This window comes from Oncorhynchus keta, chromosome 35 (assembly GCF_023373465.1).
Source record: "Oncorhynchus keta strain PuntledgeMale-10-30-2019 chromosome 35, Oket_V2, whole genome shotgun sequence".
Classification (NCBI taxonomy): Eukaryota; Metazoa; Chordata; class Actinopteri; order Salmoniformes; family Salmonidae; genus Oncorhynchus; species Oncorhynchus keta.
The window spans coordinates 23,709,950-23,722,840 of record NC_068455.1 but is presented as its reverse complement, the minus strand read 5'-3'; the positions used below and the strand labels follow the sequence as shown (position 1 = coordinate 23,722,840).

The window sequence follows — 12,891 nt, the reverse complement described above, 5'->3', positions numbered from 1 at the left end:
GATAGTTTTTTATTATTTTGATCTCCTCACATTATAAATTGGAAGAGGACGTGTAAAATCTAACATAGCCTATTAGATAGAAAAGTAACTCCTAAACACATTTTCGCTAATAGCAGCTGTTAGCCACGTGTACTTGCTGAGACTGGTACTAGCGGGTGATTTTTCAAAGCCTATGTCAAATCCTCCAGTAAGTGTAATTAGCTTAAATTAGTGTAATTGGTTCAATATTAGGAGTTGTAAAATACAGGGGACAACATTAGAAAGATGTTCTCCTCTTTTCTACTGTAATTAAAAATGTGTTTATTTTGTTGTTGCTAGCGATATTCATGTATATATTGATATTTTCACGCGGTTGAATACACCTTAAATATAGCAATAGCACTCAAAAATAGACCTTGAACACTTTACTACATCATCATTGTTATTTGATCAAATCAAATCAAATCAAAGTTTAACTGTCCACCTTCATGCAGTCCCAGTATTTGTGCTATATCATGTTAGAAATGTAACAATGACTGAACAGCAGCATGTAAACTGAGGTATCTGAGACCATCAACCAGGCAGTAATGGGATTGTCTCTCTCCAATGTTCTGGTTTGAGGTTACATTACTACATTACACCACCTTCTGACCATTCCCCTTTCTCTTCCGCTGGAGGTAGTGTACCACCTGTGTGACATTTGTCTTGCCCAGCCTGGTGATGAAACAGTAGAGGAAGGGGTCAGCCACGCTGTTGAGTGCTGATATCGCCATACTGACCTTATAGGGCAGGAAGAGCCAGGAGGGGCTCCCACAGTGCTCCAGAAGCCCCCGCAAGAGCATCATAACGTGGATGGGTCCAAAGCAGAGCACCAGGGTGAGCAGCACCATCACCAGGAGTTGGGACACATGTCTCCTCTCCTGCTCCTCCGTGGCCTGGTTGGCACGTACTGCCACACAGATCCCCCGACAGCAGAACGACACCAGCAGGACAGGAAACAGGAAACCCAGGACGAAATGAGCCACACTGACCTGTAGCAGACTGTCCCTCAAGGGGAACACGTCTAAACACATGGCTCTCTGCTCATCTGAGTTGTACGAGTCGGTCCAGATGATGGTGGAGGTATTGAAGGAGATCACCAGCACCCAGATAGCCACACTGATCATCACGGCCGTGTCAAGCCTCCTCAGGATGGGGTACTTTAGCGGGTGGACCACAGCCAGGTAACGGTTCAGAGCAATACAGCAAAGCAGCCCATCGCTGGTGTAGAACTTAGTAAAGAGGATTATGATGGAGAGAATGCACATTGCATCCCCGTGAAACCAGACACCATGTCACATAAAGTCCACCCAAAGAGACAGTCCCACAGTGAATAGGAGGTCAGACAGGGCCAGGTTAAACAGATAGATGCCCAGGGTGTTCCTCTTTCTGATGTGCTGCCAGGAAACATAGAGGAAAAAGGAGTTGGAGGGAATCCCGATGATAATGATGACCAGGTACATAAAGAGAAAGGGCCACCTCTCTTTGGGGTAGTCAGCTGGATTACACAGTTTGTCTGGGTCATATGTGGTGCTCAGGCTGAAATTCTCCATCCCAACTGTGGAGTTCATGGCCCCTCACCTTTCGGGAGTATAGCAAAGATCATTTCAAGACTGCATCATTTAAACATGAAACATCCACTTATTAGTAAACATCCACGTATTGGATATCTTGCTAAAGTAACCCACAGTAAGTACCATATCAAGTACAGTCAGATCCAAAACTATTGATACCCTTGATAAAGATGAGCAAAAAAGACTGTCTAAAGGTGGAATGGAGCCATTTTTATCTCAATACCAAATAATGTCTGGGTAAAAATGAAGTACCTTACTGTAATTATTTGAAATTAAAATGATCAACAAGAAACAAAAATGGCATCTATATATAAAGATTAATTTCTCAAGCAAGAATTTTGCTAGGACCGTCCGAGAATGGTCTTAGTGGGGTGCGGAAAACTGAAAACTAGCTGTTATTGACAGAGATGTTTGGAACTCTTTCTTATTGGTCTGTTAACTAATTTCAGGCAGTCTTTTCCAACCTCATAATGTAGAAATATGTCTATAAAACACAGGAAGTGGCTCAGCGGTTTAAGGCACTGCATCTCAGTGCTAGAGACGTCCCTACAGACCCTGGTTCGATTCCAGGTTGTATTACAACCGGCTGGGATTGGGAGTCCCATAGGGAGGCGCATAATTGGCCCAGCGTTGTCCGGGTTTGGGTTTGGCAAGGGTAGGCTGTCGTTGTAAGTAAGAATTTGTTGTTAACTGACTTGCCTAGTTTAATAAAGGATCAATTAAACAATCTTGACTGCGCTGAGCATTGTAAAATAAATAATATGAATACTGAGCTGTATTGTATGCTCAATTATACTTTTCTTTTTTTAAGGGTTTGGTGTTTGGATCTTTGATGTTATGGGGCTATTTTAATTCCACTGGTCCTGGGGCTCTTGTTAAGGTCAACAGCATCATGAACTTTACCCAGTACCAGGGCATATCTGGTTGCCTCTGCCAGGAAGTTGAAACTTGGCCGCATGTGGATCTTGCATCAAGACAATAACCCCAAGCACATATCAAAAGCTACAAAGAAAGGGTTAATTGACCACAAAATCAACATTTTGCAATGGCCATGTCAGAACTTGAACCCCATTGAAAACCTTTGGCTTGAATTACAAAATGCACAGATGAAGGATATCAAGGATCTGGAAATATTCTGTATGGAGGAATGGTCTAACATCTCTCCCAATGTATTCTCCAATCTCCTAAAACATTTTTGAAAAAGTCTCAATGTTGTTATCCTCGCAAGGTGAGGTATTGAAAGGGATTGAAAACGGGGGTGGTAATAATTTTGACCACTGTAGTTTTTTGAAAAATATATCTTACTTGTTAAACTAAATGTATTTTTCTGAGAAACTGTATTACTATAATTGTCAATATTTTTCGAGCATACAATATAGCTTTAATTTTATAGTACTTTTTGCTAATATTTTTCAAAGGTGACACTAATTTTCGACCTGACTCCATGACCATACAGTAACATGTAAAAAGCAGTACTCACAGTTGACCTTATACAGGAGAGCACTCAATAGACTTTTCAGTTATCAAATTATTAGTTTGTTTCTCCCAAACGATAACCTTATGGACAGACTCGGTACACACATGTAATGTCATTCATAGGCTTGGTCAACAAGCTCCAAAAAACAGGAAGAAAGAAACCACTGCTACGTGAGACCTTTACTTTACTACAATGAAGATGTGACAACCAATAACATGACAAATAAAGAGAGAGGGCCAGTGGACTACACTGTAGCGTTAGTTACAATCACCATTTGAGCCATTAACATCAACTCTCTGTGTGCCTACAGTATTGGTTTTACAATTTAGACGGGTTATTATTTTAGCTTGTGTTGACCTTACTGTTTGGGTGTGATAAAGGAGTATGAATAAGCCATATTGAGCTTTGCACACCCGGAGGAAATGGCTGCCTTTTTACAATCCCCTAATCAATTGTGCTATTGTGTGTGTTTTTTCGCGTTATTTGTAACTTATTTTGTACAAAATGTTTCTGCCACTGGTTCTTATGATCGAAAGAGCTACTAGAAATCAGGACAACGATTACTCACCCTGTACTGGAGATGGGAATAATTGACTTCAGACGCCCAACAAGGCCCTCATCCCCGTCATTCGCAGGAGAAAGAGACAGAGATATCAAGGATAAAGGTCCAGGTGCCTTGTAAGGATTCTGCGGCAAGCGGGTAATCTCCCTTTACCATCGGTCCTATTAGCCAACATACAATCAATGGAAAATGATCACATATATCCTACCAACGGGTCATTAAGAACTGTAATATCTTATGTTTCACCAAGTCGTATGAATAACATACAGCTTGCAGGTTTTACGCTAGAACAGCAGCCTCTGGTAAGACAAGGGGTGGCGGTCATGTGTATATTACCGTCCCGTGGCACTGATGTCGGTAGCCATGAAGTGCTTTGAAAGGCTGGTCATGGCTCACATCAACAGCATCCTCCTGGACACACCTTGACCCACTCCAATTTGCATACCACCCCAACAGATTCACAGATGACGCAATCTCAATCGCACTCCACACTGCCCTTTCTCACCTGGACAAAAGGAACACCTATCTGAGAATGCTGTTCATCGACTACAGCTAAGCGTTCAGCACCATAGTGCCCACAAAGCTCATTACTAAGATAAGGACTCTGGGAATAAACACCTCCCTCTGCAACTGGATCCTGGACTTCCTGACGGGCCGCCCCTAGGTGGTAAGAGTAGGCAACAACACGTCTGCCACACTGATCCTTAACACTGGGGCCCCTCAGGGGTGTGTACTTGGGCCCCTCAGGGGTGTGTACTTTGTCCCCTCCTGGATTCCTCTGTTCACCCACGACTGCATGGCCAAACACGATTCCAACACCATCATTAAGTTTGCTGACGACACAACAGTGGTAGGCCTGATCACCGACAACAATGAGAGAGCCTATAGGGAGGAGGTCAGAGAACTGGCAGTGTAGTGCCAGGACAACAACCTCTCCATAAATGTGAGCAAGACTAAGGAGCTGATCGTGGACTACAGGAAAAGGCAGTCCGAACAGGCCCCCATTAACATCGACAGGGCTGTAGTGGAGCGGGTCGAGTTTTTCAAGAAACCTGGTGTCCTCATCAACAACAAACTGTCATGGTCCAAACATACCAAGACAGTCGTTTTGTCCACGACAAAACCTTTTCCCCCTCAGGAGACTGAAAAGATTTGGCATGGGTCCCCAGATCCTCAAAAGGGTCTATAGCTGCACCATCGAGAGCATCCTGACCTGTTGCATCACCGCTTGGTATGGCAACTGCTTGGCATCTGACTGTAAGGCGCTACAGAGGGTAGTGTGAACAGCCCAGTACATCACTGAGGCCAAGCTTTCTGCCATCCAGGACCTATATAATTGGCGGTGTCAAAGAAAATCCCATAAAATTGTCGGAGACTCCAGTCACCCAAGTTATAGACTGTTTTCTCTGCTATCGCACGGCAAGCGGTTCTGGAGAGCCAAGTCTAGGACCAAAAGGCTCCTCAACAGCTTCTACCCCCAAGCCATAAGACTGTTGACCAACTAATAAAATCGCCTCCGGACAATTTACAATTAACTGTTGTCCTGTTGTACTCTGCTGATACTCACTATTTATTATCTATGCATAGTCACTTCACCCCCACTTACATGTAAAAATGACCTCAACTAACCTGTACACACTGACTCGGTAGCGGTGCCACCTGTAATAGCCTCGTTATTCTTATTGTGTTACTTTTTTATTGTTACTTTATATTTTCTTCTACTTGGTAAATGTTTTCTTAACCAACAGTGCAGTTCAAGAAGAGTTAAGGGCTTGCAATCTACTTGCAGAGTTCTGTCATACTATCCAGGTCTATGCCCAAACAGTTTGAGCTTCTACTTTTAAAAATCCATCTCTCCAGAAATAAGTCCCCCGCGGTTGCCGCTTGTTATTGACCCCCCCAGCACCCTGCTGTGACCTGGACACCATATGTGAATTGATTTCTCCCCGTCTATCGTCAGAATTGGTACTGTTAGGTGGCCTAAACTGGGATATGCTTAACACCCCGGCCGTCCTACAATCTAAGCTAGATGCCCTCAATCTCACACAAATGATCAAGGAACCTACCAGGTACAACCCCAAATCTGTAAACATGGGCATCCTCATAGATATCATCCTGACCAACTTGTCTTCAAAATACACCTCTGCTGTCTTCAACCTGGATCTCAGCGATCACTACCTCATTGCCTGCGTCCGTTATGGGTCCGCAGTCAAATGACCACCCCTCATCACTGCCAAACACTCCCTAAAACACTTCTGCAAGTAGGCCTTTCTAATTGACCTGGCCCGGGTATCCAGGAAGGATACTGACCTCATCCAGTCAGTAGAGGATGCCTGGTGTTCTTTTAAGTTCTTTCCTCAACATCATAAATAAGCATGCCCCTTTCAGAAAATGTAGAACTAAGAACAGACATAGCCCTTGTTTCACTCCAGACTTGACTGCCCTTATCAGCACAAAAACATCCTGTGATGTACTGCACTAGCATCGAATAGTCCCCGCGATATATGCAGCTTTTCAGGGAAGTCAGGAACCAATATACTCTGTCAGTTAGAAAAAGCTAGCCTTTGCTTTCCTAACAGAAATTTGCACCCTGCAACATTAATTCCTAAACATTTTGGGACACTGTAAAGTCCATGGAGAATAAGAGCACCTCCTCACAGCTGCCCATGGCACTGAGGCTAGGAAACACTGTCACCACCGATAAATATACAATAATCGAGAATTTCAATAAGCATTTCTTGTTTCAAATATTTTTATTGAACACACACAGGAATGGTATGTAGGAATAAAAGACAGGTATACAATTCTTATCTAAACATAAAAGAGCAGACAGGAACAACAAGACCCAGAGTTCTGGGTACAAAACAAATATTAAAAAACAAGACATACAGAACAAATACAGGTAGAAAAAAAGAGGATAGGTGTCACCCCCCCTTTATTCATCCCTATTCCCCTCCCGACTGCTCGGGTGGCAGGGCCAGCACATGCTGCCCAAAGGTAGATTAAAATATTACAATTGAGAGTGCGTTAGAAACTACAAATTCACAGCGCCAACTGGTTCAAGTGGGAGAGGAAAGGCTGCCAGATTTGATCGAATGTTGATAATTTATTGTCCAGAATATATCTAATTCTTTCTAAGTTTACAGTGTTTGCCAATTCGCTGGGCCATAATTTGGTAGAGGGCGCTTCCCTCCTTTTCCAAAAAACAAGATTAGTTTTTTTGCCGAAATGAGACTGTAAGAGATTAGTTGTTTTTGGGAGTTGGTTAATCCGTTTAGGGAATCAGACACTCCCAGGATTATGAGAAGTGGGTCTGGGTCTATTGAAGTCCCCAGAACATCAGAGAGGATCCCAAAAATTCCACCCCAATAACCATACAAGCTAGAGCATAGGGCAAAGCAGTGGAGTAGTGTACCCTGCGCAGCCTAACATTTATCACACATAGGGGATGTATCAGGAAACATCCTATGCAGTTTGGTTTTGGAATAGTGTAATACCTCGAATTGTATGAGACGATGTCTGGAGTTAATGGAGCATGTGTGTATATACTCCAAGCTATTTTCCCAGTCTGCCACCAAAATGTCATTTCAATAAGCATCTCTCTACGGCTGGCCATGCTTTCCATCTGGCTACACCGGCCAACGGCTCTGCACCCCCCGCAGCAACTGGCCCAAGGCCCCCCGCTTCTCCGTCACTCAAATCCAGACAGTTGATGTTTTGATAGAGCTGCAAAATCTGGATCCCTACAAATCAGCTGGGCTAGACAATCTGGACCCTCTCTTCCTAAAATGATCCGCCGCCATGTTGCAACCCCTATTACTAGTCTGTTCAACCTCACTTTTATATCGTCTGAGATTACTAAAGATTGGAATGTGGCCGCGGTCATCCCCCTCTTCAAAGGGGGAGACACTCTATGCCAAAACTGTTACAGATTTCATCCATCCTGCCCTGCCTTTCTAAATTCTTCGAAAGCCAAGTGAACAAACATCACCGACCATTTCGAATCCCACCGTACCTTCTCCACTATGCAATCTGGTTTCCAAGCTGGTACCGGGTGCACCTAAGCCACGCTCAAGGTCCTAAACAATATCATAACCGCCATCGATAAAAGACAGTACTGTGCAGTCGTCTTCATCGACCTGGCCAAGGAATTCGACTGTCAATCACCGCATTCTTATAGGCAGACTCAACAGCCTTGCTTTCTCAAATGACTGTCTTGCCTGGTTCACTAACTACTTCCCAGATAGAGTTCAGTGTGTCAAATTGGAGGGCATGTTGTCCGGACCTCTGGCAGTCTTTATGGGGGTGCCACAGGGTTCAAATCTCGGGCCGACTCTTTTCTCTGTATGTATCAATTATGTTGCACTTGCTGCTGGTGATTCTCTGATCCACCTCTATGCAGACGACACCATTCTGGATACATCTGGCCCTTCTTTGGACACTGTCTTAACAAACCTCCAAACAAGCTTCAATGCCATACTACACTCCTTCAGTGGTCTCTAACTGCTCTTAAATGCTAGTAAAACGAAATACATGCTCTTTAACCGATCGCTGCCGCCTGCCCAACTAGCATCACTACTCTGGACGGTTCTGACTTAGAATATGAGGACAACTATAAATACCTAGGTGTCTGACTAGATCGTAAACTCTCCTTCCAGACTCACAATAAGCATCTCCAATCCAAAATGAAATCTTGAATCAGCGTTCTATTTTGTAACAGAGCCTCCTTCACTGATGCTGCCAAACATATCCTCGTAAAACGGACTATCCTACTGATCCTTGACTTCGGCGACGTCATTTACAAAATAGCCTCCAACACTCTACTTAGCAAATGGGATGCAGTCTATCACAGTGCCATCCGTTTTGTCACCAAAGACCCATATACTACCCACCACTGCGACATGTATGCTCTCGTTGGCTGGTCCTCGCTACATATTTGTTGCCAAACCCACTGGCTCCATATCATCTATAAGTCCTTGCTAGGTAAAGCTCTGCCTTATTTCAGCTCACTGGTCTCCATAGCAACACCCACCCGTAGCACTCGCTCCAGCAGATATATTTCACTGGTCATTCCCAAAGCCAACACCTCCTTTGGCCACCTTTCCTTCCAGTTCTCTGCTGCCAATGACTGGAACGAATTGCAAAAATCACTGAAGTTGGAGACTTATACAGGTATCTCCCTCACTAACTTTAAGCATCAGCTGCCAGAGCAGCTTACCGATCGCTGCAGCTGTACACAGCCAATCTGTAAATAACCCATCCAACCAATTACCCTACCTCATCCCCATATTTGTTTTTGTTTTTCTGCTCTTTTGCACACCAGTATTTCTACTTGCACATCCTCATCTGCACGTATATCACTCGTGTTAATTGCTAAATTGTAATTACTTTGCCACAATGGCCTATTTATTGCCTTACCTCCTTACTTCATTTGCACACACTGTATACAGATTTTTCTATTGTGTTATTGACTGTATGTTTGTTTATCCCATATACACCACATATGTCACCAGGAAGAGCAGCAACAGGAGGCTGACTTTCCTCCGCTCCCGGGCCAGCAAGGAGGCACTGTCGTGGAGTGCCAAAACAATCTGATGGAAGCAGAAGGTCATGATGAGAAGGGGGAGCAGGAACCCCAGAACCACCCTGGTCAGAGCAACGTGGGCGTCCGCCTGGGCCATGGGCATACCCTCATTACACAGCCGCCTGGCGGAGAAGTCCTGCAGCGCCCCCTTTTGGTGAAGAAGATAGATGTGGATAGACAGTTCTACATACCACAATGCAGCGCAAACTGCCACTGAAGTACGCACCTGCCGCACCCAGTTGAAGTAGAGAGGATAGACCACGGCCAAGTAGCGATCCACTGAGATGCAGCAGAGGAGACCAGACCCGATGTAGAAGCTGTTGTACATCACCACAGACACCAGTCTACAGAAGGTGTCCCCTACGGGCCGACTCAGGGCCAGCTCGATCCATACGGGCAGGGAGACCGTATAGAGGAGGTCTGAGATGGACAGATTCACCAGGTACACGGCCAAGTTGTTTCCTTTCCTCATTAACACCCAGGCCACATACAGAGACAGGCAGTTTGCCGGGAAGCCCACAATGAAGAAGGGGGAGTAGGCTGCTAGGCACATGTGCCCGTCCACCCAGTCATTTTTCATGCAGGCAGAGTCAGACAGGAATTGGTCTGATTGAGTGGTACTGCAGTTGGGTCCATCTTTGCCCTCGCTGAGTTGGATGTCTCTGGGTGCTCTGCGTTGTTGTCACCTATTGTATTCCTATGGTTCAATGAGAAAAATGGATGTTGGGATGCTCTGGTTAAATGCATTGGGCCAGTATCCGAAAGGTTGCTGATTAAAATCCTTGAGCTAGCAAGGTGGAAAAATGTGCTGTTCTTCCCAGTTAACCCCCTACAACAACTGCTCTCCTGGCACCGATTTAAATGGATGTCGATTCAGAGGGATTGGGTTAAATGTGGAAGGCACATTTCGGTTGAATGCATTTAGTTGTGCAGGTGACTAGGCATACCCTTTTCCCTTTCTTGTATTCCATGCAAATTATACTCATGCAAATACATTTTCTGGAACTGATGGAGCTGTTGTGAGAATGGCTCTACTGGTGTTTTCAGGATTGCCACTAGTTAACACAGCCATATTGTTAAAATTGGCTATATTCAGTGTGGTTTAAGGTTAGGGTTAGGTTTCAAATCAGATTTTAAGAGGTGAAATTGTAGAAATAGACAGGGTTTATGACTTTGTGGCTATGGTAACTAGTGATGACCAGCATAGATATTTGGTTATCAATAACAAAATAATTGCCATTAAATTGTATTTCTAAATTTAGGATATTGATACTACTAAATGACAATTTAGATTCCGTTGCTAAGCTTTTTCATCAACCTGTCACATTTTCTTTAAATGCCAATTGGTCCAGCACCAATAATCAGACAATTCTATGTCCAAGAGGCTTCTAAACAGCTTCTACCCCCAAGCCATAAGACTACTGAACATCTATTCAAATGGCTACCCAGACTATTCACATTGCCCCCCCCCCTCCCCTCTCCACACCACTGCCACTCTCTGTTGTCATCTATGCATAGTCACTTTAATTAACTCTACCTACATGTACATACTACCTCAACAAACCAGTGCCCCCACACATTGACTCTGAACTCTACCTACATGTACATACTACCTCAACTAACCAGTGCCCCCACACATTGACTCTGAACTCTACCTACATGTACATACTACCTCAACTAACCAGTGCCCCCACACATTGACTCTGAACTCTACCTACATCAAATCAAAATCAAATCAAATGTATTTATATAGCCCTTCGTAAATCAGCTGATATCTCAAAGTGCTGTACAGAAACCCAGCCTAAAACCCCAAACAGCAAGCAATGCAGGTGTAGAAGCACGGTGGCTAGGAAAAACTCCCTAGAAAGGCCAAAACCTAGGTAGAAACCTAGAGAGGAACCAGGCTATGTGGGGTGGCCAGTCCTCTTCTGGCTGTGCCGGGTGGAGATTATAACAGAACATGGCCAAGATGTTCAAATGTTCATAAATGACCAGCATGGTCGAATAATAACAAGGCAGAACAGTTGAAACTGGAGCAGCAGCACAGTCAAGTGGACCGGGGACAGCAAGGAGTCATCATGTCAGGTAGTCCTGGGGCACGGTCCTAGGGCTCAGGTCCTCCGAGAGAGAGAAAGAAAGAGAGAATTAGAGAGAGCATATGTGGGGTGGCCCGTCCTCTTCTGGCTGTGCCGGGTGGAGATTATAACAGAACATGGCCAAGATGTTCAAATGTTCATAAATGACCAGCATGGTCGAATAATAACAAGGCAGAACAGTTGAAACTGGAGCAGCAGCACAGTCAAGTGGACCGGGGACAGCAAGGAGTCATCATGTCAGGTAGTCCTGGGGCACGGTCCTAGGGCTCAGGTCCTCCGAGAGAGAGAAAGAAAGAGAGAATTAGAGAGAGCATATGTGGGGTGGCCCGTCCTCTTCTGGCTGTGCCGGGTGGAGATTATAACAGAACATGGCCAAGATGTTCAAATGTTCATAAATGACCAGCATGGTCGAATAATAGTAAGGCAGAACAGTTGAAACTGGAGCAGCAGCATGGCCAGGTGGACTGGGGACAGCAAGGAGTCATCATGTCAGGTAGTCCTGGGGCATGGTCCTAGGGCTCAGGTCAGTTGAAACTGGAGCAGCAGCATGGCCAGGTGGACTGGGGACAGCAAGGAGTCATCATGTCAGGTAGTCCTGGGGCATGGTCCTAGGGCTCAGGTCCTCCGAGAGAGAGAAAGAAAGAAGGAGAGAATTAGAGAAGGCACACTTAGATTCACACAGGACACCGAATTAGGACAGGAGAGGTACTCCAGATATAACAAACTGACCCTAGCCCCCCGACACAAACTACTGCAGCATAAATACTGGAGGCTGAGACAGGAGGGGACAGGAGACACTGTGGCCCCATCCGAGGACACCCCCGGACAGGGCCAAACAGGAAGGATATAACCCCACCCACTTTGCCAAAGCACAGCCCTCACACCACTAGAGGGATCAAAGATCTCCGCCACGGCACAGCCCAAGTGGGGGGGGGGTAACCCAGACAGGATGACCACGACAGTGAATCAACCCACTCAGGTGACGCACCCCCTGCAGGGACGGCATGAGAGCCCCAGTAAGCCAGTGACTCAGTCCCTGTAATAGGGTTAGAGGCAGAGAATCCCAGTGGAAAGAGGGGAACCGGCCAGGCAGAGACAGCAAGGGCGGTTCGTTGCTTCAGAGCCTTTCCGTTCACCTTCCCACTCCTGGGCCAGACTACACTCAATCATATGACCCACTGAAGAGATGAGTCTTCAGTAAAGACTTAAAGGTTGAGACCGAGTTTGCTTCTCTGACATGGGTAGGCAGACCGTTCCATAAAAATGGAGCTCTATAGGAGAAAGCCCTGCCTCCAGCTGTTTGCTTAGAAATTCTAGGGACAATTAGGAGGCCTGTGTCTTGTGACCGTAGCGTACGTGTAGGTATGTACGGCAGGACCAAATCAGATAGATAGGTAGGAGCAAGCCCATGTAATGCTTTGTAGCTTAGCAGTAAAACCTTAAAATCAGCCCTTGCTTTGACAGGAAGCCAGTGTAGAGAGGCTAGCACTGGAGTAATATGATCAAATTTTTTGGTTCTAGTCAGAATTCTAGCAGCCGTATTTAGCACTAACTGAAGTTTATTTAGTGCTTTATCCGGG

At 45.2% G+C, this 12,891-nt stretch overlaps 2 protein-coding genes across 2 annotated transcripts; both read right to left on the bottom strand.

Annotated features, from left to right (window-relative positions):
* Positions 1-614: 614 nt before the first annotated feature.
* LOC127915497 (psychosine receptor-like) lies at positions 615-1,589 on the bottom strand. Its single transcript, XM_052495663.1, has 2 exons — positions 1,347-1,589; positions 615-1,250 (listed from the first exon to the last, which is right to left on the bottom strand). The coding sequence occupies exons 1-2, from the start codon at positions 1,587-1,589 to the stop codon at positions 615-617; spliced, it is 879 nt and encodes a 292-aa protein (XP_052351623.1).
* Positions 1,590-9,114: 7,525 nt separating this feature from the next.
* On the bottom strand, positions 9,115-9,795 carry LOC127915496 (ovarian cancer G-protein coupled receptor 1-like). Its single transcript, XM_052495662.1, has one exon. The coding sequence runs from the start codon at positions 9,793-9,795 to the stop codon at positions 9,115-9,117; it is 681 nt and encodes a 226-aa protein (XP_052351622.1).
* Between the last annotated feature and the right edge of the window lie 3,096 nt (positions 9,796-12,891).

What these genes read in the sequence shown, in the direction of transcription:
- LOC127915497 (XM_052495663.1), bottom strand. Translation starts at nt 1,589, where the DNA reads ATGAACTCCACAGTTGGGATGGAGAATTTCAGCCTGAGCACCACATAT. An exon ending in TGTCTGACCTCCTATTCACT is followed by an intron (nt 1,251 to 1,346) that starts GTGGGACTGTCT and finishes CTCTTTACTAAG; the next exon opens with TTCTACACCAGCGATGGGCT.
- LOC127915496 (XM_052495662.1), bottom strand. Translation starts at nt 9,795, where the DNA reads ATGAAAAATGACTGGGTGGACGGGCACATGTGCCTAGCAGCCTACTCC.